Source organism: Trichosurus vulpecula, chromosome 7 (genome assembly GCF_011100635.1).
Source record: "Trichosurus vulpecula isolate mTriVul1 chromosome 7, mTriVul1.pri, whole genome shotgun sequence".
NCBI lineage: Eukaryota > Metazoa > Chordata > Mammalia > Diprotodontia > Phalangeridae > Trichosurus > Trichosurus vulpecula.
Window position 1 is genome coordinate 201,698,974 of NC_050579.1, and position 24,514 is coordinate 201,723,487.

Here is a 24,514-nt window from a genome sequence, read left to right on the forward strand (position 1 = left end):
ATACCACAGGCCAGAGAAGATGTGATCCACATGCTGAAGACAGAAAAAACCAAGCCTGAAGTTTTAGAAGCTCACTATGGATCTGCAGCACCAGAGAATGTCCTTCGGGTTCTGCACAGAGATGCCATCCTGGCCCAGGAAAAGTCAATAGGAGAAGATGTGTATGAGAAGCCAATTTCAGAGGTAATACTGATGATGATGGTGGTGGTGGTGGTGGTGGTGATGATGATGATCAGGATGATGATGGTGATGGTGATGATGATGGTGGTGGTTGTGATGATGATGGTGATGGTGAAGGTGATTATGATAGTGATGATGATGGTGGTGGTGGTGATGGTGATAATGATGATGACATGTAGAGTCATCTGGGATGGGGTCACGAGAGTGGGTAATTTTTAAACTACTTTTCACAGACTTTAGTTTTTTAAAAAGGAAGTCAAATATTCTTAATTTAATTCCTTAATAAAGAAATTAGTGGGAACATACATAGTGGATAGAGAGCTGACCCCAGAGTCCAGAAGAATCTGAATTCAATTCACATACTGGCTGTGTGACCCCAATTGAGTCACTCAGGCAACTCTCCAAGACAATGAGAGTCAGAACAAGTACTGATTTGAATTGGTAGAGTGAGTTCCTAACCAGAAGCTGCCTACACTGATGAAATCACAGGTCAGGTTAAGAAAAAAAAAGAATAATGTAAGATTAAGGTAACGTAATTTTTGGAAGATAAAACCCAATTGTATCACAAGGATTTGAGGAAGTGTTTCAAAATGAAATCCCCCTTCCATGGGATTATTATATCTGGGCTAGAACACTTAGTTTCATGTACTCTGTTACTCCTCTAAGCAAGTGATGATGGGAATAAAAACAGAGTGCTAAGTGCCGGTCAGTTTTGGTGTTGAGTTTACTTGGCTGTAATTGAATTAGCAGGCAAACATTTTCATGAGCTTTGTCATTCGGGTAGATGGTTGCAAAGCTTCTAAGCGATAGTCTTCTGTAGCGTTTCTGTAGACTCTGCTTGTGAGTGGTTAAAATGAGATAGAAACCTGCATGAGTAAAACAAAACCCAAGGCCTTTAAGTTGGAAACAGATGTCTTAGGGCTTTAACCCATTATTTCCAATAGAATTGTATTAGAACACATTATTGTTTCTTGATGGTAAGCTCTTACTATGAACCTTAGAGCTGAATTATAGAGTGAAGCATTAAGCAAACAAGTCAAAGAGATTTCTCAGATGTTAATTTAGTGAGAGGAATTGAGAAATACATAGACTATTTTTTGCCCAAACCTCTGATTTAATCAAAATAGGGAGCTGCTGCTAAGGGAACTCTGTGTATTAATGCAGATAGGCATCTTCTTTGCAGATTACATTATAGCCTTAGGAAAATTGTGGGAGATGACATGCTTAAAGGCACATAGCCCAAAGGTTTAAAGTACAAACTGGAACCCAGATCTTTCTGGCTGTGAGGACAGTGTTCTCTTCCATGCTGCCTCTTATAAGAGGTATAAGAAATAAAAAGGTGGCTACAGCTTCTCCCTTAATTTTAGGCTGCTTTCCAGGCAGTCAGTACGACAGCTCAGAGAGAGCAAAAAGATTGCTCCAGAGGGCTTTCATAACATAATTAGAGGTCAATAATCTCATAATTTTAAATTTCTACAGTTAAGAAATAAGTGCTCAATTCTACTTGTCTCTTCTCAAAAGAACTATGATGATTTAATTTAAACCCTGAAACACATCTGGATAGATTTGCAATTTTCAAGGATTTCATGGCCTAAACCAAATTGTAGCCATCATGAAAAAGATTTTCTAAATTGTACTTCAAAAATTCTTCTTATAACGAATCTTATAAAATTAGATATAGAAAGTAAATGTTATATAATATTTTAGTACAAAAAGTCACAGAGTCACAGAACCATTTGTCTTAAAAGGACCTAGTCCTGCCCTTCAGATGCTTGAATTATTCCAGAATAGAGATAATCTCTATTATTTTTAAAAGGAACTCTGAAAATGATATACCATAGTCTCCTTTAGAGCCCTTTCTAACAATCCTAAGCCATACGAAATTTTCATATATGAACTAAATCCCTTATGTAGAAATAGCAGATTATAGTCAATTATAACAGAGTATATAATCAATGGGGAAGTGCCTTAGACTCTTTGAATATCAATTTTCCCATCTATAAAATGAGGATGATAACACCTCTGTATTTTCTACCTTACAGGGGTATTATAAGGATCAAAGTAGATTATGTTTTTAAAAATGTGTTATAAATACAGAAGTGTTTTACAGGTGTGAGTTATCATACTGCAACCTATTTCCTCTTCTTTTCCTAGGCAACTTTGAAAATATTCAAAAAATGATTTATCTTATAAAACCTTACTAAATATTGATTCTTGGAGGGGCAGCTAGGTGGTGCAGTGAGTAGATCCCAGGCCCTGGAGTCAGGAGGACCTGAGTTCAAATCTGGCCTCAGACACTTGACACACTTACTAGCTGTGTGACTTGGGCAAGTCACTTAACCCCAATTGCCCTGCCTTCCCCCCCTCCAAAAAAAATTCATTCATGGGTTTTTTTTTTAATTTTAACTTTGGTAAATATTAGCAGCCATCCTAACAATGATTCCTCTGCAAGATAGTTAAAATTTTAGATGAGAAAACTGGACCTGAATGTTTTCCCCTGGTCACTGGGGAACAAAAATACTCACAGGTGTATTGTGAAATACTTGACTTTTAGAACCTTCCTGATATCCCACCCCGCCCCAAGAAAAAATTGTTTTTTGACTATGGAGAACTCTTGGGGTTTTTTTTGTTTTTTTTTTCAATAAATTTATTTTTTCTTTTTAGTTTACAACACTCAGTTCCACAAGTTTTAGGGTTCCAAATTTTCTCTCCCTCCCTCTCCTCCCCCCTGCCCCCCAAGAAAGCATATAATCCAACATAGGTTCTACATATACCTTCACATTGAAATTATTTACATAATTGTCTAGTTGCAAAGAAGAATTATAACCAATGGAATGAATCATGAGAAAGGAGAAATGAAACCAAAAAAGAAGGAAAAAAAGAGAGAGCAAAAAAAATTGCCTCCATCTGCATTCAGATTCCATAATTCTTTTTTCTGGATGTGCATAGCTTTTTCCATCATGAGTCTTTTGGAGCTGTCTTTGAACCTTGCACTGATGAGAGGAGTCAAGCCTATCAATGTTAGTCTTCACAGATACCATGTGTCTGCAATTGTGTATAATGATCTCCTGGTTCTGCTCCCCTCACTCAGCATCAGTTCATATATGTCATTCCAGGTTATAATGAAGTCCGTCTGCTCTTCATTTCTTATAGCACAATAGTATTCCATTACATTCATACACCACAATTTGTTTGGCCGTTCCCCAATTGATGAGCATCCCCTTGATTTCCAGTTCTTTGCCACTACAAAAAGAACTGCTATTAATATTTTTGTATATACAAGTCCCTTTCCCACTTGTATGATCTCTTTGGGATATAACTCTAGAAGTGGTATTGCTGGGTCAAAGTCTATGCACATTTTTATAGCCCTTTGGGCATAGTTCCAAATTGCTCTCCAGAATGGCATTTTCACAACTCCACCAGCAATGTCACAATGGAGAACTCTTGGTTTGAAGGTCTTTTTATCATTCTAAAATTCACTCAGTTGCCAAAGAAAAAAGGTAGAGTATGTTAGGCTTTGGCAGCCAGTGTCTTGCTTATTTCCAATCACTGGGGACTCTGCATAGGAAATATCAGGGGAAGTAGGAGCAATATTACTTGTAATCAATCAACAAAATGTATTAAAAACCCAGAGAGATTGTCCTTCCCCACGTAGAATATTATGGAAGATGCCTAGCTTCTTTCACATCACTAATTGGTATGGTGGATAGAACACTGGGACTGGAGGCAGAAAGACCTGAGTTCAAATCTGGCCTCAGACACTTACTAGCTATGTGATCCTTAGCAACTTAACTCCTCTGTCTGCCTGTTTGCTCACCTTTACAATGGGGATAATAAGAGCACATACTTCCCAGGGTTGTTGGGCGCATCAAATGACATGGTATTAGTAAAGCACTTAGCACGGCACTTGGCACATATTAGGTGCTTATTAGTACTTGTGTCCTTCCTCCTTCCTTGATAACTGAAATCAATCCAAGTAAGCCAGCATAATAGGACCTTATGATCATAGATGAGAAGTGGAAAGGACATGGAGAATCATTAAGTTCAATGTTTTACTTTACAGAGAAAGGAACTGAGGCCCAAAAGGTGACTTGACCAAGGTCACACAGGTAAGAGTAGGTGGTAGATGCTGGATTTCAAGGTCAGGTCTGGCAACCCAACTTTCTCACTACAGGTTCAGCACTCTTTTCATTGCACCAATTGCCTCCATAATAGCTTTTGCGCTGATGGCATTCTTTCTCTGGGCTTCAGGAGACTAAAAGGCAATATGCAAATGGGATAGCTATTGGACCTGGGATTTTATTGTTATAGGAAACTCCTGAATGAAGAGACGACCTCAATCAATACAGGTCAGCATCTTTTCTACAACTTGAAGTTTTAAGAGAGCTGCCTATAGCATCGAGAAATTAGGTTACGTGTTCAGGGTTACTCAGTCAGTATATGTCAGAGGTGAGAATTCGGTCCAGGTCTTCCTGGCTCCAAAGTCAGCTCTCTATCCACTATGCCACATTGCTTCTCAGCAAATAGGAGTTAGCATTAAATACATCTTCTTTAGTGAAAGTATGTAGGGTTTTAATTAGAAGATGACATTAAGTTTGAGAAACGTGTGGGGTGGGTATGTTGCCAGATTTTTGAGACAAGTTCTGAAGTCCATACTCTGTTAAACACCTTCTGGAAATTGGATCGATACTATTTTAAAAGACTATAGTTCCTTTAAAACTCTTTGTATTAAATGCATCTAGTAGTAGGTAAGAAAGGATTTTGATGATGTAGACTACTTCCTTGAGGGAAAGCATGGCACACATGCATAGTAAGTTCTTAATCTTACAGAGATCAAGAGGGATGCTGTCCTTAATATTACTGGGTGTAGGACTTTGTACTAAATCAGTAAATCCGTTCAAGAGCTTATTCTCCCAACATTTAAGAAACACGCCATCTATACAAAAATTATTATTCCTCCAAATGAAAGAATTTTCATACGGTTATCCCTGGGCTTTCCATTGTATGGTGCAGTGAAGATTCAGGTATGAAGACAGAGGTTTGAGCCTTGGCTCTGCCACTTAATTACCTATGTGAATTTGGGCAAGTCTCAGTTTATTTATTGGTAAAATGAGGAGTTTGGACTAGACTACTATTGTGGTCCTGTCTTGCTCTAAACCTATACAACCAATGGAAATCCAATAAATGATGATACAGGAGATAATAGGCAAAAATTCCCCAGCTTGCTTTTTCTTCACTTAATTACTTGAGGAATACGAAGTATTTAAAATAGCATGCCAAATGCAATGAAATATTAAGATCTTCCACTCTTTTTCCTATTCAGCTGGACAGGCTTGAAGAAAAACAAAGAGAAACCTATCGGCGCATGTTGGAACAGCTCCTATTGGCAGAGAAATGCCACAGGCGTACCGTTTATGAGCTAGAAAACGAGAAGCACAAGCACACAGATTACATGAACAAAAGTGATGACTTCACTAACCTCCTGGAGCAGGAACGTGAAAGGTAACTCCCCTTCTCCTGTCCTGTATGACAACTGGATCCATTCCTAGGCTCCAGGGAGCTTGGAACCCAATAGTTTTTGTTAGTCTGTTATGCCATCTTATTCTATGGTTCCTTTTATATACTGACACCCTGGACACCTTCCCTCCCAATGGCATTTGCAATTATAGAACATAAGTGTAAGCTACTGCCTCTGCTAGAAAAAACAGAAGCCTATATCAATGATGATTATATGTATATATATATAGATAGAAAATGCCATGCCGAAATGAGCTATCCACAAAGATAGTGATATAAAATCAAAAGGGTAGAAACGACCTATGGAGGCTGTCAATTTGAGTTTGATTTTTAAGGTCTTTGAATTTATTACATACTATTTGAATTAATATGCTTTTTTCTTCTATGCATGGAAATCTAGTGAGTAAAGAAAGCAATATCTTAAATTTACCCAGGAATTGATACTTTGAAAATTTTAGAAGCATTCTATTGCTTCCTAAGGCCAATCAAGGCAATATGGCAGATTACTGCTTGGCTGAGTAGAAAGCTTTTAGTGATGATACTCAATCAAAACTACCTACTTTATCTTCCATAATTTGTGAAACTCATAGAAGTCAGCAGTTCTTGACTTTATCCCCATCATTAGTGGCTATTCTCAAAGAGGTAGTAAAGATTTCTATCTTTACCTCATTTGAAGCAGTTGCCTATAATGTGAAAACTTTCTCATTTTTCTATACTAGTGGTTCTTACTTTTTTTTGACAATCCAATGAAGCCTATTTGAATACTTTTCAGAATAACATTTTTTAAAAATATAGTAAAATGCATAGGATTACAAAGGAAGCCATTTACATTGAAATATAGTTCTCAACATATAAAAACAAAATTATGGGAGGTGGAGCCAAGATGGCAGCTGAAAAGCAGACACTTGCCTAAGGCTCTCCCCCAGGACCCTCCAAACACTGATAAAAAATGGCTCTGAACAAATTCTAGAACTGCAGATCCCACGAAATAGCAGAGGGAAGCAGGGCTCCAGCCCAGGACAGCCTGGATGGTGACTGGGTAGGGTCTATTGCATGGAGCTGGGAGGGGAGCAGACACCAGCTTGGGCATCAGCAGGACCAACCAGATCGGGAGCTGGGGTGGAACAGGCCCTAGCACCCTGAATCAGTGAGCTGTGGAAGTTACCAGACTTCTCAACCCATAAACACCAAAGACAACAGAGAAGGTTAGTGGGAAAAGCTGCAGGGGACAGAGTGAAAGGAGTTCTAGGTTCAGCCACCACCCTGGTGGCAGTGGGGGTGGTGCAGCTACAGAACTACAGCTGCAGTTGCTTCCTGCCCCAGGTCCACCTGTTGGGAAGAATTAAGTGGCAGATAAGAGCAGGAGTGCAGAGCCTGCTTAAGATCTGAGTCTGGTTCGGGCTGGCGGTTCCTACAGGGGGTGGGGGGGAGGGGATCACTGGTGTGGCAGAGCTTGCTGTGTAGAAATAGCTCTGAAAACAACAGCTCAGCCCCTCGAGCTTGGAGACAAAGTCCTCTCTACTCTACAAGCAGTCATACCCCCACGAAAAACTCAAGGGTCAAGTAGTTGGCTGGGAACATGAACAGGCAGTGAAAATGGACTCAGATTCAGACTCAGACTTTAGAATCTTTTTTGGTGACAAAGAAGATCAAAACATACAGACAGAAGAAGTTAACAAAGTCAAAGAGCCTACATCAAAAGCCTCCAAGAAAAACATGAACTGGTCTCAGGCCATGGAAGAACTGAAAAAGGATTTGGAAAAGCAAGTTAGAGTAGAGGAAAAATTGGGAAGAGAAATGAGAATGATGCAAGAAAACCATGAAAAACAAGTCAATGACTTGCTAAAGGAGACCCAAAAAATACTGAAGAAAACAACACCTTTTAAAAAAAAATAGACTAACTCAAAAGGCAAAAGAGCTCCAAAAAGCCAATGAGGAGAAGAATGCCTTGAAAGGCAGAATTAACCAAATGGAAAAGGAGGTCCAAAAGACCACTGAAGAAAATACTACTTTAAAAATTAGATTGGAGCAAGTGGAAGCTAGTGACTTGATGAGAAATCAAGATATTATAAAACAGAACCAAAGGAACGAAAAAATGGAAGACAATGTAAAATATCTCATTGGAAAAACCACTGACCTGGAGAATAGATCCAGGAGAGATAATTTAAAAATTATTGGACTACCTGAAAGCCATGATCAAAAAAAAAGAGTCTAGATATCATCTTTCAAGAAATTATCAAGGAGAACTGCCCTGATATTCTAGAGCCAGAGGGTAAAATAGAAATTGAAAGAATCCACTGATCATCTCCTGAAAAAGATCCTCAAAAGAAAACTCCTAGAAAAATTCTTGCCAAATTCCAGAGCTCCCAGATCAAGGAGAAAATATTGCAAGCAGCCAGAAAGAAACAATTTGAGTATTGTGGAGACACAATCAGAATAATACAAGATCTAGCAGCTTCTACATTAAAGGATAGAAGGGCTTGGAATACAATATTCCGGAGGTCAATGGAGCTAGGATTAAAACCAAGAATCACCTACCCAGCAAAACTGAGTATAATGCTCCAAGGCAAAATATGGATTTTCAATAAAATAGAGGACTTTCAAGCTTTCTCAGTGAAAAGACCAGAGCTGAATAGAAAATTTAATTTTCAAACACAAGAATCAATAGAAGCATGAAAAGGTAAACAAGAAAGAGAAATCACAAGGGACTTACTAAAGTTGAGCTGTTTTGTTTACATTCCTACATGGAAAGATGATGTGTGTAATTCATGAGACCTCAGTATTGGGGTAGCTGAAGGGAATATACATATATAATATATATACATATATTATATATATACATAGACAGAGGGCACAGGGTGAGTTGAATATGAAGGGATGGTATCTAGAGAAATGGGATCAAATTAAGGGATGAGAGAGGAATGTGTTGAGAGAGGGAGAGATAGAGTGGGGTAGATTATGTCGAATAGAAGTGTCAAGAAAAGGCAGTTCTGTGGGAGGGGAGGAGGGGGCAGGTGAGGGGGAATGAGTGAGTCTTGCTCCTTCGGATTTGACCTGAGGAGGGAATAACATGCACACTCAGTTGGGTATCTTGCCCCACAGGAAAGAAGGAGGAAGGAGATAGAAGATGGGGGACGATGGAGGGGAGGACAGATGGGGGGAGGAGGTAATTGGGAGCAAACACTTTCGAAAAGGGACTGGGTCAAGGAAGAAAATTGAATAAAGGGGAATAGGATAGGAAGGAGCAAAATATGGTTAGTCTTTCACAACACGAGTATTGTGGAAGGGTTTTGCATGGTGATACACGTGTGGCCTGTGTTGAATTGCTTGCTTTCTTGGAGGTGGGGGGGAGGGAGGAACTCAGAGTTTTAGAGGCAGATGTTCAAAAAACAAAAGGAAAAAGTTTTTGCATGCAACCAGGAGGTAAGATGTACAGGCAATGAAATCTATCTTGCCCTGCAGGAGGGTGGGGAAGAGGGGAATAGGGGGGAGTGGGGTGACAGAAGGGAGTGCTGACTAGGGAACGGGCAATCAGAATGTATGCCATCTTGGAGTGGGGGGGGCAGGGTAGGGATGGGGAGAAAATTTGTAGTTCAAACTCCTGTGAAAATCAATGCTGAAAGCTAAAAATATTAAATAAATTTTAAAAAAGAAAAGAAAAAACAAATTTATGATGTAATATATCTAGCAGAACATCTTATAACTATAGTATTTTTGAGCGTGAATGAAATTTTCAGTTATTTGTAAAAATCGTAATGTTTTATCAAAATATCTGGGATTTCTATTAATGACAAAGACACAGGTATTGCTAACCTGTTGCTGACTTGTTGCCTAAGTTCATTACTGAAGGTAAAGTTCACTTAGGGATTAGTGAAAGTAAACATCTAATTTTTTTTTCAATCTAAGTTCATGGATGCCCTAAAATCTACCAACAAACCTCAGGTTAAGAACCTTTCTTTTTGCTTCCTTGCTCCCTTCAGGATTTTCTTTTTATACTTTTTCCATCTCCTTTGTCAAACAAGCTGCTTTTGGAACTCAGGTGCTTTGAATCATTGAGCTGAATCTGCTTGTGTGTTTGAGGGTTTGGGAGCAGGAAGCTGCTGGGGATGGGTTATATTTGTCTTAATTTTATGAGTTTTTTGAGTGACAGAAAGGAAGCCTGATGCTTCCATGAGTCTCCTTAAAAGAAAATAGTTATCAAAAGAAAGCAAACAAAAATGTTAGATGAATGCAAAGAGCGTTCTCCTCTTCCTCCTCCTCCTCCTCCACCTCATTCTCCTCTCCCTTTTCTTTGCTGCTATTGGAATATCTTATGAAGCACATTGAATTTAGAGTCATAAGCCCTGGTTTTGTATCCACCTGTGGCACTCATTACCTATGTGACCTCTGACAACTTATTTCACCCCCTCTGAGGCTCATTTCCTCATATGTAAAATGAAGATAAGGAAAATAATGTTTGTAAACTCCAAATGAGACAATAGATATGAAGAGCCTTATAAAACCTAAATTGCTATAAAATTGTCAGCTTTTTTTATCATTATTTTGGCCAATAATACAGATCAATTAATATAGGACTAATGGGGATGGGTTGGAAGGAAAGGGAAAAGGAGGAGGCTAAGAGGGAAAAGGAGAGAGAATACTCTACCTTGAATGAGCTCATTTCATTGCTATTACTACAGTAGTTGGCGGTTTTCTTGGGCTTTCCTTTTATTTGTATCTCTGAAGGATTACCTTTGTGCTCCGATGTTTGTATAATATGCCACTGAGCTCAGATGGCTCTGGAGGACAAAGTGAGGCTGCAGATTTTGCACAATCCTCCCTCACTTAAATCTTATTCACTTGCAAGTCATGGAATCACCTGTCTGATGTCACAGTCCTCTTCAAGAACAAAGGACAAACAAACAAAAAAATTTTTGTAAATATGGACAAATAGTTGGCTTAGTTTGACAATATTTGCTAACCAGCCAACATGCATAGTGTCCAGTTTCCAAATCTTTCCCAACTTCCCAGCTTCTGCCTATGGATATAACAGAATTATTTCAAATGAGAGCTTAAAGGATGCATGACACAACTATCCAAAGGGATAGCCCTTATTTGGAAAAGGGCAAATGAGAGTTAGCCATTGTTTATGATATTTTGAAACAAAAATTGTGAAACTTTACACATTTAAATTTAATAAATGGAAAAAAAGAGAAAAACAATGACATGCAGGGGTCATCAAACTACAGCCCAGTCTGTTTTTGTGACCTGGGAGTTAAGAGTAGTTTTTACATTTTAAAATAAAGTTGCATTGTACTTTAAAATGTAAAAATCCATTCTTATATATAATATATATATATAAATATATATTTATATATATATAAATATATAATATATATATAAATAATATATATTTATTAAATTCTTATATATAATATATATAAAAATATATATATATAAATATATAATATATATATATATAAATAATATATATTTATTAAAACAGAGAGAGAGCTGGCCTTAGAACAAAGAAGACTGGAGTTTAAATCTCACCTCCAACATGTGCTGGTTTGTGTGATCCTGATCTCAACTTATTAGTGCCCCAAGCAACTCTCTATGACTACATGTTATGGAGAATGGCTTATATTCATTAGTAGAAAGCATTGTCTTTTTAAATCTGGAGGTCTCTATTTCAATGAAATAACAGGTTTAGTCCAGTCACAAGTGGACTCTCTCTCTCTCTGTATACATATATATATACACACACACACACACAAACATATATACACATTCATATACATATATACACACATACTATATATATATATATATACACATACATACACATGGGCGTGTGTATGTACACATAGATATGGAAAGACATAACTGAAATGGCCTTTTCGTATTATTATATTTAAAATTGTCCAAATAATATTAATAGTATTATTTATGCTTCTATAGGGTTTTGAGGTTTTAAAAAGACTTTCCTCATAACAATCCTGTAAATTAGATAGTGAAAGTGTTATTATTCCATTTTAAAGGTAAAGAAGGTGAAGCTGGAAGAGTTCAAGTGAGTGGCTTAACAAGTGATAGTTAATACATTTCAGATCTCAGGTTTCCTGGCTCCAGTTCTAGTCTATTTTCTTCTACACCACATCAGCTTACTAGAGAAGTGAAGAAGATAGTATGAGTCCATCTCTACTTTTCCCAATGAATTCAAATCAGCAGAGTTGGATAAGTGACACATGAAGGCAGTGAAGGAATTAACAGGCATGATGGCTGCACCACTGATTGTGATAAAAAAAAAATCTGGGGCAAGGCCAGAGGATTAGAGAAGGGCAAATATTGTTTTGACAATCAAAAAAAGGAAGATGATAGAGTCGTCAAATTATAGGCAAATGAGCTTGACTTCAATTCCTGACCCAGTTTTATATTACATTATGAAGGAGATTTAAGAAAAAATTTATTTTCAGTTCCAAATTCTGTCCCTCCTTTTCTCCTCTCACCCTTTTGAGAAGGCAAGAAATATAATACTCAATATACATATGAAACCATCTAAAACATATTTTCACAGTAGCCATGTTGCAAGAAAAAAAGAAGAAAAATAAAGTGGAAAAAATATGCTTCAATCTGCAATCAGAATTCTTTAATTCTCTCTCTGGACATAGATAGCATTTTTTTAGCATGAGTCCTTTGGCATTGTCATGGATCATTGTATTGATCAGAGTAGCTAAGTCTTTCACAGTTGATTACTGTTACAATATTGTGTTACTCTGTACAATGTTCTTCTCATTCTGCTCACTTTGCATCAGCTCATATAAATCTTCCCAGATTTTTCTGAACCTTCCCTTTCATCATTCCTTATAGCACAATAGTATTCCATCACAATCATATACCATAACTTACTCAAACATTCTCCAATTGATGGACATTTAAGGGGATGGTTTTTGAGAATTCAGGGAGGTAAGAAGTGATTAGTGTACCAGAATGAGTTCATCAAGAATAGGCCACAATGCTACATTTTCTTTAGGGTTTCCTCTAGCTCTAGATCCTATGAGTCAAGTAGTTCATATATAATGCTCTCATTTTGCTCTTGAAGGAATTGAGGCTTCGAAGAGATAAATGACTTGACCAATGCCATATGGCTAGTTGGTAGAAGAGCTATGAGTTAAAGTTAGGCCTTTTCTAGTTTTGACAGTACCCTCTCCCTCATGGTTGGAAAAGGGGCATTAGGCATAAAAGTCAACCAAGGCTTTAAAAAAAAAAAGATAGGTCAGTCCTGACAGACAAATCTCATTCCCTTTTTTGACACCGTTATCAGACTGGGAAATCCAGGGAACAGTATGTATGTACACAGCATATAGCACACCTGGATTTCAGCAAGGGAACTGGCAAAATTTCTTGTGAGATATTTGTGAGCCTCATGGAGAAATGTGAATTAGATGATGATAAAGTTAATTGGGTTCAGAACTGGTTGAGTGAACAGCACAACTCAAAGCACAAGCCCAAAGAAGAATGACTAATGGATTAATGTCAATCTAAAAAGAGGAAGGTCTCTAAGTACTCCCATATTAGCTCTATGCTGCTTAAAATTTTTTTATCATTGACTTGGATGAAGGTACAGATGGCTTATTTATCAGTTTTTAAATATGCAGCCACAAAGGCTAGCCAGCACCTTTGTTGCCTGAATTAGATACAATAATATCTTGAAAAGCTAGAAAAATATCTAATAAGATGAAATTTAGTGATAGGGATAGAAAATTGACTTGTGTTTACAGAAAAGGAAGGGAAAAAATCACGACTTCAAAGAAATAGAATCGGGATGATGAAGGGACTCCAGATGACGACATGCTGAAGGAACTGGGAGTGGGTAAGCTGGAGAAGAGAATTAGGGGAAGTGTGATAGCCATTTTTAAGTTTTTGAGACTGTCATATCAAAGAGGGATTTGACATTTTCTTCTTGCACCAAGAACTGGGAGCAGTAGGTGGGAGTTGAAGAGAGGAATATTTCATTTCCTGTTAATATGACACTTGGCTCGATTCTGCCTCCTTTAAATATCCTTGGGAGACAACTGTCACATAGTTTAAAATCCAAATAAGGTGATTGGGAGTGATGCAGAGTCTGAGTCAGCCACCAGGTGGCGCTCTGCTTGAGCTCTTCTTTCCAGGACCTGCACATCTGTTGCTGTTTAACATTCCAATAGGTTGCAATATCCCTAGTGGTCCCTAAATGGGTAGTCAGAGCCTGAGCAGTTCATTCCAATAATTGGTAGCCCCTTTCACTTTTACTGTAACTGGATGAAAGCAGCTTCCCTGTTCCCCTCATCCTCCATGCTGTTTTCCAAGTTCATGCTAAGCGATTTGTATTTGATCTGGATCTATTATTTCATTGCATAGGAGGAAACACCAGGTGAGGAAACATCTGTGAATGTAGATTAGCAACTATTTGGCAATTTATGTTCTTAGAGTGTTTCCTAAGGATTAAATGACATGCCCAGGGTCGCACAACTAATTCGTATCATAGATTGAACATGAATACACCTTACTGACTCCAAGGTTGGTTCTAGCAACTATTCTGCACTACATTTCAAGAGAATTCTCAAAATGAATACTAGTATTAATATTAATTAAAATTAAAATAATAATTGTTTCAATTACGTTGGCTTAGCCCTCATTCCTTTGGAATAGTTTACTCCCAAATTTTTCCTCCCCCTGCAATTCCAAAGAATTTTGACAGGCAGCATATGGGTTAACACATTTTAATATGGGTATAATTAAAAGTAAAAGTAAAACAAATGGATTCTTCTACCCCTGTTATCTCTAAGCTTCTCTATCTGAGCAAGATATCTCTACCTATTTTTTTCCTTCCCCGGTTTTTTCTTCTGTTCTTGGGATTTCCTATGTATCTTCCCAGGTAATGAAATACGGTGAAGGGAAGGATATAGGCACCTTTTCTTAAGACATAAGCAGGAACTAGACATTCTGAGTCCTAAATCCTTTTGCACATGTGCAGTGGTGCCTACCTGGGTTGTATGATTTCTACACTTTCTTTTTTTGTGCTTCTGCCTAGGTTTGTGTGTAGGGTTACAAACAACTATAATAATTCATAAATCTCTCATGTTTCAACTCCCTTCTCATTGAGATTCTATAACTAGATGCCAATTAGTATAAATATTGACTTTCTAGAAATGGTCTCGTATTAAAATTTGCGCTATTTGAAGTTATAATTACGTAAAACATGGTAATCATTTCTAGCCCAATGGAAATATACAGAGCTGTAGTTGCAATTTGGATTTGAAGATCTTTCCCACTCATTAATAGGCCATGTGACCTGCTTATGTCACAGGAAGCCTAAGACACATGCGGTGGGAGGAGCTTCCTGACAGGAAAAGGAAGTTATATCACAGGAAATGCTGAGAGAGAGAGAAAGATGTTATGGCTACTAATGATTGCTAATGGCCACCCTTGTGATTGTTAGAACTGAGCAGGATGATTTAGGTGTCCTGTGTGTTTGTCTTTGGGAAGTCCCAGCAGGGGATCAGAGAGGTTTTGGGATGGCGAGGCTCCAGGTTGTGATATTGTGTGTGGAATGTTTTGCTGCTGTGACAGACTGGATAAATGGCTTGTGGGATATGGTTCTCTGGTGTCTGAATAAATGGTTTACTTTTTCTACCTTCCATGTGGAGTCTCGTATACTTTGCGATACAGAACTACACAGGCATTTTGACAATTGTCATCTACATTGTGATTATTGCCTTACTGATACAAGAGCAAATTCAAACAATGAGACCACTCTGGCGGAGTTCATTATTTGTACTAGTTGGGACTTAGCTATAATTCCTTTCCCAATTTTACACGACCCCAAAGGATTGCTTATTTATATAAAGATTGAGTACATTTTACTCATGCAGAATTAAAATGAACAAAGAACAGAACTAGAAGACCAAAACTTCAGGACCACTCGTAAGCAATCTGAAATCTCAACACTTTTTTTTTTACTGTAACTGGATGAAAGTGGCTTCCCTGTTCCCCTCATCCTCTATGCTGTTTTCCAAGTTCATGCTAAGCGATTTATATTGACAACAGTCAAAAATGAAATTACTAATGTCAACTTCAATATTCACAGATAGCAGACCTAAACAGCTCTGAAATCTCAGCTCCCTCAACCAAGTCTTATGGGTCTGGTATTTCCTCTGAATAGCCAAACACTGGTATTGGTAGGGGATTAGTCCTCAAGCATTTGAGTATCAAATTTAGTCCTTGTCTCAGCCTACTGCATTTTCCTCCCACTTTCTGGATGAAATACACTTAAATTCTTGCATGGGCTCTTCAGTGATATTCCTTGCTGTTCAGTTATTTTTCAGTCTTGTCTGATGTTTTGTGGTCCCCTCTGGGGTTTTCCTGGCAAAGATACTGGAGTAGTTTGCCATTTCCTTCTCTAGCTCATTTTACTGTTGAGGAAACTGAGGCAAACAGGATTAAGTGACTTTCCCAGGACCACAAGCTAGTAAGTATCTGAGGTCACATTTGAACTCAGATCTTGATGACTTCAAGTCCAGTGTTCTATTACTGTATCATCTAGTTGCCCCATTCAGTGTTATTCTAGTTGGCAGTCAGTCAGCAAGCATTTATTAAGTACCTACTAAGGGCCTGGTACTCTGCTAGGTACTGGGGACACAAATTCTAAAAAAACAAAAAAAAAAGGATTCCTATTCCCAACAGTTTTACTTTCTACTGGGGAGTGGGGCAGCTAGGAAAAAGTCCTGCTGCATAGCAAGTTCACCAAGATCGATCTCTGTCCTAGCATCAACTCTGACATGTTTCTCACATTTACTTCTGGCACCTTTTTAGTATTTGTAAAGCATGAGAATTCCCTTTTCAAAGGACCTCATGATGCAGCCTTAGGGAACTAATTTTATGTTAATTTACCCAGGCAATTAATCTGAACACTTTCTGTTTTTCTCTGGTGCCTAGAAATGGGAAAAAAAATGCTGAGGGAAAAGACAACCTAAAAAAAAAGAAAGGCCAAACACAAGCAGAACTCCTACCTTATTTTTACTGTATTATGAGGAGATATTGCACATAAAATTTCTCTGACATCCTCAGAAAGGATATTCAGAGTCAACGTGCTTTAAGAAACAGAATATTGGGAAGGCAACTTAGATTTGAATCCCATCTCAGACACATTCTAGAAGCATGTATATAGACAAGTAATTTAACTTCTCAGAACTTTAACTTCCTTGTTATTATTCTTATTATGTATATTCTTCCTTCTTATTCAATGATAGCAGTCCACTACCTAACTCACAGAGTTGTTGAGAGAATGTGACTTTACAGATTCCAAAGTGCCATATTTACATGAGCTATTATTATGCAAGGCAGGTAATACCACCATTTGACATTTGAGGAAACATTTGAGGCTCAGAGAGGTTAAGTGATTTATTCTGCATCATAAAGCTGATAAGTGGAAGACCTAGAACCAGAATTCACTTCTTCTGGTTCCTATTCCAGTATTTTTGTTCAACATCAGGCTGTTGCTTTATGCTTTCTAAACATTGCATCCCCCAAATGACCCTTATTACTATCATCATAATGCTACTCCTTTCTATGGCATATTTAATTTTTAAAGACTTTTAAAATATGATCTCAATGATGATGGCACTGTCTTCCTTGTTTGTAATTGTATCCCTAGTTCTTGAAGACCTGAGAAAGACCCTACCTTTAAATGGCCAGGGTGTCCCACTGCATCCTGGGCCATCACCATTTGTCTTGACTTACATCTTGCCACTTGATTCAGATGACTCTGGAAGAGAGAGTGGGCTTGATGACTTTGTACAGCCCTGGCTCACTTAAATCCAATTCATTTACAAGTCAAGACATCACCTTCCTGATGTCATCGGTCCTCTTCAAGACAAAGGATGAACAACAACAACAATCCTTAGTTCTTAGTACCTTGTACTTTTTTTCATTCTTTATTCATCTCAGGTGACATCACTAAGCAAATTAGGTGACAGAAATGGGTTAGATTCCAAGTCCCTTGACTCCTAATCCAGTATTCTTAATATATTTCAATACTTTTAAAATTTCATAATTTCCTCCACCCGGGTATTCCTTCTGTTGGTAAAGATCACACACCCTCCATGCCATAGTAGACAGATGAGCATTATCTTCATAAGCATCTGGGACAAAAAAAAAAAATTCACCAACTGATGACCAACCTTCTAATGATAGGCCTCTCTGATCTTAATCCATGATCTTAGGGCTGAGCCCATCATTAATCACAAACTTAGATCCTCTCCGGGTTGGTGGGACCTGCTAGAGCATGTATTCATTTGTCTTTGCCTTTGAGAATCCAGGGTCACCACCTCCATGACCTGACAAAGCACCGATGGAAGATTTTACAAATAAAATTTAATAAACATTTATTAAGTGCCTACTGTAGGATCATGGATTTGAGCTGGAAGAGACTTTAGAGTCCATTGAGTCTCACCCTCTCACTTTATAGATGATGAAATTAAGCCCCAGAAAGTCCAGAGAGGTTAAGCAACTTACCAGAAGTCTCACAGCAGTAAGTGTCTAAGGCAGGATTCTCATCCAGGTTCTCCTGACTCTGAGGGTTATCTTCTGTTCACTACCCTATACTGCCTCTATACCTAGAGAAGGCCACCCAGAATGATCAGGGAGGGCTTCTTGGATGCAGTAGTATTTGAGTGGGGCTTTAAAGTATAGGTTGACATTCAACAGGACTTTCTTGGAGGGCTTCCATACTACTTTATCATCATCATTATCATTATTAATTACCTTTATAATGTGTTAATTATTTCATCTTGATCCCTGTTCGATGGCATTACAGGTACTCATAGCCTAATAAAATGTAACTAGTCTTGCCCTATGAATAAACCCAAAATTTAACTTGAGTATATAGGCATTTATTTCCCTGTAATTTCAGGGAATAAGTGCATCTCGCCTCACCATAGGCGGTTAGCCTAAGCTCCCAGAGCTAGTGCAACATTTAGCATTTTTTCACCAAAGGTCAAAGGAGGGCTTTATGCTGCCCTTTTAAAACTGTGCCCTGGGAAATCAGCTCAGTCTGGGTTAAACCCTTTTTGTGAGGTATGTGGTCATAATTAGATCTACTTACAGGAGCTGGCAGGGATACTGACCCAGGATCTTTCTTTCCCTATTCATGCAAAATTATCTCCCATTTTTCTCCCTTATCCCAGCACCCCCAGCAAGGAATGTTATTTGGCTGGTCTCTCACTGTTCTGTGATAATACATTCCTCTCTGTTGCAATCATCCTGGCATCCAGCGACTCCTGGCTGCTCCTCTGGTGATGTAATTCTTTGACCCACATCACCTGCGAAGCCGATCTGAAAAGAATAATGATAGGGGCCCTTTCTGAGTAGGAGTGGGCCCTGGGCTTCCAAGGTTCCCAATTCTTTGTGTTATCCTTTTGTTATGAAGCCCTCTCCCCCTTCTAAAAATCCCTTTCCTCAAGAAAGCAGGGCCAGAACTTTCCTCAGGAAGCATGTTCCTTTGTTTCTTTGGTCTCTGGGCAGTCATAAAGGAAGAGTGAGAGGTGAGATTGGAGATAAGCTGGTACCATTTGTACTTTATAGCAATCTAGATCTTCCCAAGGGGAAAGCTTTTCTTTTGGACTCAGGCCGCAAGTATTTACAAAATTAACAAATATTGAAGCCCAGCAATTTCCCCCATATTCATAGGCAAAGCTGATTGTCCTCACCCCAAGGCTACTACTGTTTTAGACATAGTTAATGTATGCAACAAAATAATCCACTCAGAACTACCTGGATAATTCACTCTTTTCTTGAGATATTCTGTAAGGTTTCCTGATTGTGTGAGGTTAAAAGGTAACTAACCAGGTGGTGCCTGGAGTCAGAAAAACCTTACTTCAGATCCAGTCTTAGATACTTACTAGCTGTGTGACCCTGGGCAAGTCACTTAAACTTGTTTGCCTCAGTTCGTTTATCTGTAAACTGAGCCGGAGAAGGAAATGGCAAACCATGCTAGTATCTTTGCCAAAGATACCCCAAACAGGGTCAGGAAGAGTTGGATATGACTGAAAAATGACTAAACAACGACAGAAAATAAAATTGGAGACTGAAATAGAAAATATATTGAAACATAGAGCTAGAGCTGGAAGAGGTCACCTGATTCAACCCTGTCATTTAACAAATGAGGAAACTGAGAACCAGAAAGGTTTTAAGGGTTTGCCCAAGGTCATGTGCATAGCGTCAGAGTCAGGATTTGAAGTTAGGTCCCATGACACTGCACAACATTGACTCCCAAGGGGCTGGTGTGGATGTCCCTGTGAAAAAGAATTCTAATACATATAGTTAAAATTGATCAGTTGAAGGCTTTTGACCCTGTCAAATGAATCCCATGCTTAGGATAGTCTGACACCATTTAATCCTCCTTTATTTCTGGTTTCTTTCTACCACTGGCTGATTTCCATGTTATTCTGTCAAAACAATGAGACACAGAATGTGAAGAATTGGAAATGGGGATGTTCTGAGAATAAAGAGTCAGAGGTGCCAGGACTGATGTGAATGTACAGTCCTGCCAATGACCAAAAGCAGAATCTGTCTTCTGATTTTCAGGAATTATTTGATTCATCTGATATATTGACTTTTCTTTTTCACTTACTGGCACATGTGACCTCATTGGTACATGTTTGTTTTGGGAATAGTAGGATGAGGGAGTGTGTGCTGTCGAGCAGTGATGTCAAACTTAAATAGAAACATGGGTCACTAAGTCCTGTATAAGGATTCCTGCTGGCCACATAGTTACTTAGAAAACCACATATTAACATTATCTGTGTCCTACTGCATTTAAATTTATTTTGTTAAATATTTCCCAGTTACATTTTAGTCTGCTTTCAGCTGTGAACTGGTAGGTGGTACCTTTGTTGTAGAAGACAGAGCGTGAGCCTTGAAGTCAGGAGTACCTGAGTTCAAATGTGGCCTCAGACACTTACTAGCTCTGTGACCCTGGGCAAGTCACTTAATTCTCTAAGACTTATCTTATAGATTGGGTGCAATATCAGGGAAGTCATGGATCCTGGACAGATGATACTCTCAATTTGAAGAAGAAAAACAAACTCCCACTGAAGAGAGTACATTCATTTAACTATTACGAAACCAAAGATATGAATAAAATATGATTACAATGTGCTTTATTATATTTATCAAGGTGGAAAAGCATCATGGCATAGTGGATACCTGGTGGGCCTTGGAGTCAGAAAGACCTGGGTTCAAGTTCTGCTTTTGACACTTATTGGCTGTGTCACCTTGGGCAAGTCACTAAATCTCTTTGATGCCCCAGGCCAGCGACTTTCATATTTTTTGGTCTCAGGACCACTTTATGCTCTTAAAATTTATTGAGGATCTCCCAAAGAGCTTTTGTTTACATGGGTTATATCTATCAGGATTTATTGTGGTACCCAAGCTCTGGTTTAGCCTAAGGATGGGCAAAAGAATCTGAGTCCTGGCCTCATGACTTGCTTCTACTCAGTTATATCACCAATGCGATACCCACAGCAGGTGGGAATATATGCAGGTGTATTCCCAGGTTTGAATTGCATCTTCGTGGAAGATGAAACCAAAACATCTATTCAAACACCAGAAAGCCAAATCCATCACAGCAACAAAGAAATCTACACACATTATCAATGTTGGGAGCATCATCATCCCCAAGCCTTCCCTCTGTCAGGTCTCCCCACAAACAAACTCCCGTAAGGAAATCACTCCCTCCCTCTCTCTCTGTCTCTCTCACTCAAGCTAGGTGCTCTGCCTCCTCCCTCTCTACAAGCTCCAATTCACTCCAACTTCCTGCTCCGCTCGTTCAGCAAGCTCCTCCCATCACAGGCTCTGTGTGACTCAGGCTTCCATGTGACTCAAGCGGGTCACATAGGCCTACTAATGGGCAAGAAAGATTTTCCCATTCCATTAACAATACATATACAATACATCAGTGCTGACAGAGCCATTAAGTCTGCTTCTCAATGTATTTGGCTGCCTGGAAGAGGAGATAGCCCAGGCACCAGAGAGTATGGGAAAGGTCTCTTCCTCTTCCACTCATGATTTGTCCTCAGACAGTGAAGCTCTTGGAGAGGGGGGATAGTGATAGACTAAAGTACCTCCAACCCTATTGGAAGGGCATGCCTTCCTAAAGATACCACTGCCTCTGTGGCCCTATGTCTGTCTTTTGCCCTTTCTTACTTCCTAAAATTCCCTGAGACCTAGAGCCTAGGTTGAAAGGGTGGTGGCCTATCTTGCATGGGCAGAAGGGAGGTAGTTCTAGGATACTAGGCTTCTTCGTGGTTCAGGCTGCCCAGGAAAGAGAAAATGCTACCTCAGAGAGGCCATATTTCTACAGCCTCATTCAAAGAAAATCAGATGGAAGTTAGGAGAAACGAGTTCCAGTCAGTATTTTGATGCTAGCTCAGCACACTTACCCAAAGCATCTGTGCCATCTGTTTGCTGTAATGGTACTACTACTCCACCCCCACCCACTAATGGGTGAGTGGAGGGATGGTGGTACCCTCAACAGAAATAGGGAAATTTGGAAGAAGCATTGGCTTGGGGGAAAAGAATGGGTTCTGTTCTGAATACACATTCTATATTTCCTGTCCATCATCTTTCTGCCAAGAAGTAGGAAGGATGCTTTGTCCTCAGTTATCAGGGGTCATTATCCTTCATTGTATTGATTCTTAAATCTTTCATGTTGTTTTCTGTTACATTACTGTACTAAGTGTATAAATTATTCTGCTGTTTCTGCTCGTTTCACTCTGCAACAAGTTATGCAAGTCTCAGGCTTTTCTGAATCCAACATTTTTGTTCAATTTTACATATCATACGGACACATTTGTATACCTTAAATTCTTTAGTCATTGTCAGGTACATAGTTTTTCTAGGAGTTGGACTATGAAAGAGAGAATAGATACGGAATGATGGCTTGAGGGAATAGGAAAGTCAATTAAGAAGAATAAGGAGGCCTGGGGGATCTTTGTGGGTTGTAGAGAGGAAGAGGGGGAGCTAGTGGCGCTGTGGTTAGAGCACTGGGCTTAGAATCGGGAAGACTCAGATCCAACCTCAGACGCTTACTAGCTGTGTGACCCCCAGGCAAGTCACTTAACCTTGTTTGCCTCAGTTTTCTCCCCTACCGAGAAAACCCCAAAAGGGTCACGAAGAGTTGGATACAACTGAAACAACTCAACAACAACACATAGGCAGAAACCCAAAAATTGAAAGATAAGATGAGGGATGATTATTGGGGTAAAATGCTAGAGAAGATGGGAAGAGATGGATGGGCTCAAGAATATAAGAGGAATTGACTTGGGTGAGGAGAAGGACCTCCTCTTCATCAGCAACTGGTGGAAAGGAAGAAAGAATGGGGGGGGGGGGGTGCGGTGATATGAAAGAGTTTTCAGATGTAGAATAGGAGAAAAGAGGAAACTCGTTAATTTTCTCAGTAAAATCTATGGGGAGCTCCTCAGTAAGCAGAAAAAGGTACTTAAGGAAGATACTTAACTTACTTATATTTAAATGCTTTTTCTTTAAACTAAGATTATCAGTACTGGCCATTCTTTCTGGAGACATTTTGGAGACTACAAGCTCTTTGAAAGCAGGGACTGCTTTTGTTTTATGTCTGTATCTAGAAGACGTAGTAGAATGCTTTGTACAAGATAAGGGCTTAATAATGCCTGGCAAATGCCACTAAAAAAATTACAAAGCATTTATTAAAAAAAAGGTTCCACACAATTGCTAAAGAGTCATGGAGTGGAAAGGAAGCACTAACTATGAGAAATCAATGGGAATTCTATTCAGCAAGTATTTACTTACTGAACCCCTACTTTGGGCCTAGTACAGTGACCGGTTTACTGCTCATTTGCAAGAACTTTGAATCTCTTGTAGTGACATTGAAAGAAACATCCCTCTTCTCTGCCAAAGCAGAAGAAAAATGATGGTACAGGAAGGTTCAGTGACTTGCCTGGGACCACACAGAAATTTAATAACAGGATGAGTTTTAGAACTCATAACCTTGTGTTTTCAGACTTCTACTTGGTCATTGAGTGACGTTAACCCCTGGCAGGGAGTCGAAGCTCTTCAACAGAGGAACTTGGCTAGGAAGGAAGAATTACTGGAATAGACTGGGAACTTGAATTCAAGGGGGTACTGACAAAGCTGTTGGACTTGGAAGTATAAAAAATCCAGAAGGAATATGTTTTGTTTTTGATTTCCTGTAAGAGCTCCAATGTTAAATTTCAAGGATTTTCCTTCTAAAAGTGGCAATGTTTTCTAAAATGTATTCACTTAAAAGGACTAAGACTGCTAATCTTAATTATCTCCTAGGATTGGTTTGACTTACAAAGGAATGAATTTCTTGCCCACTGGGCCCCTTTCTTGGTGGGCTTTTCTTGTAAATGCTGTCCCTTTGTTCAGGGTTCTAGGGATTTGCTTTCTTTCCCTGCATAGTTAGAGCTTTCTGTCTGTATTTCCATCTGGGTCCTTTTTTGGGCCCCGGTCTAACAGACCATCTCAGGAGATCCTATCATTCACATTCTTTGATTTAGCATTTAGAAACCTTGATTTCTAAATGAGAACAAATCACTAAACTCATGGAATGAAAAGAAGACTATTTTGAATGGTATAGCATGGCTTTTGTACATGCTTTTGATAGAAAGTCTTTCCCCGGTAGGAAAGAGCATAGTAATATACTATGAAGAGAGAGACAAAAACTTTTGTGAGAAGTCAAATATGTGCTAAATGTATGTATCCTTGGCGGGGAGGGGGGGGGGGGAAGAAATGACATCAT

General features: G+C 38.9%; 1 protein-coding gene across 2 annotated transcripts in view; it reads left to right on the forward strand.

The window, feature by feature from the left end:
* The window catches only part of FILIP1 (filamin A interacting protein 1), a 278,842-nt gene that overhangs the window by 175,573 nt on the left and 78,755 nt on the right, over positions 1-24,514 (forward strand). For both annotated transcript variants that reach the window (XM_036766532.1, XM_036766533.1), the window contains exons 3-4: positions 10-183; positions 5,504-5,682. In XM_036766532.1, the coding sequence (XP_036622427.1) occupies positions 10-183; positions 5,504-5,682 (353 nt within the window). The remainder of the gene's footprint in view (positions 1-9; positions 184-5,503; positions 5,683-24,514) is intronic.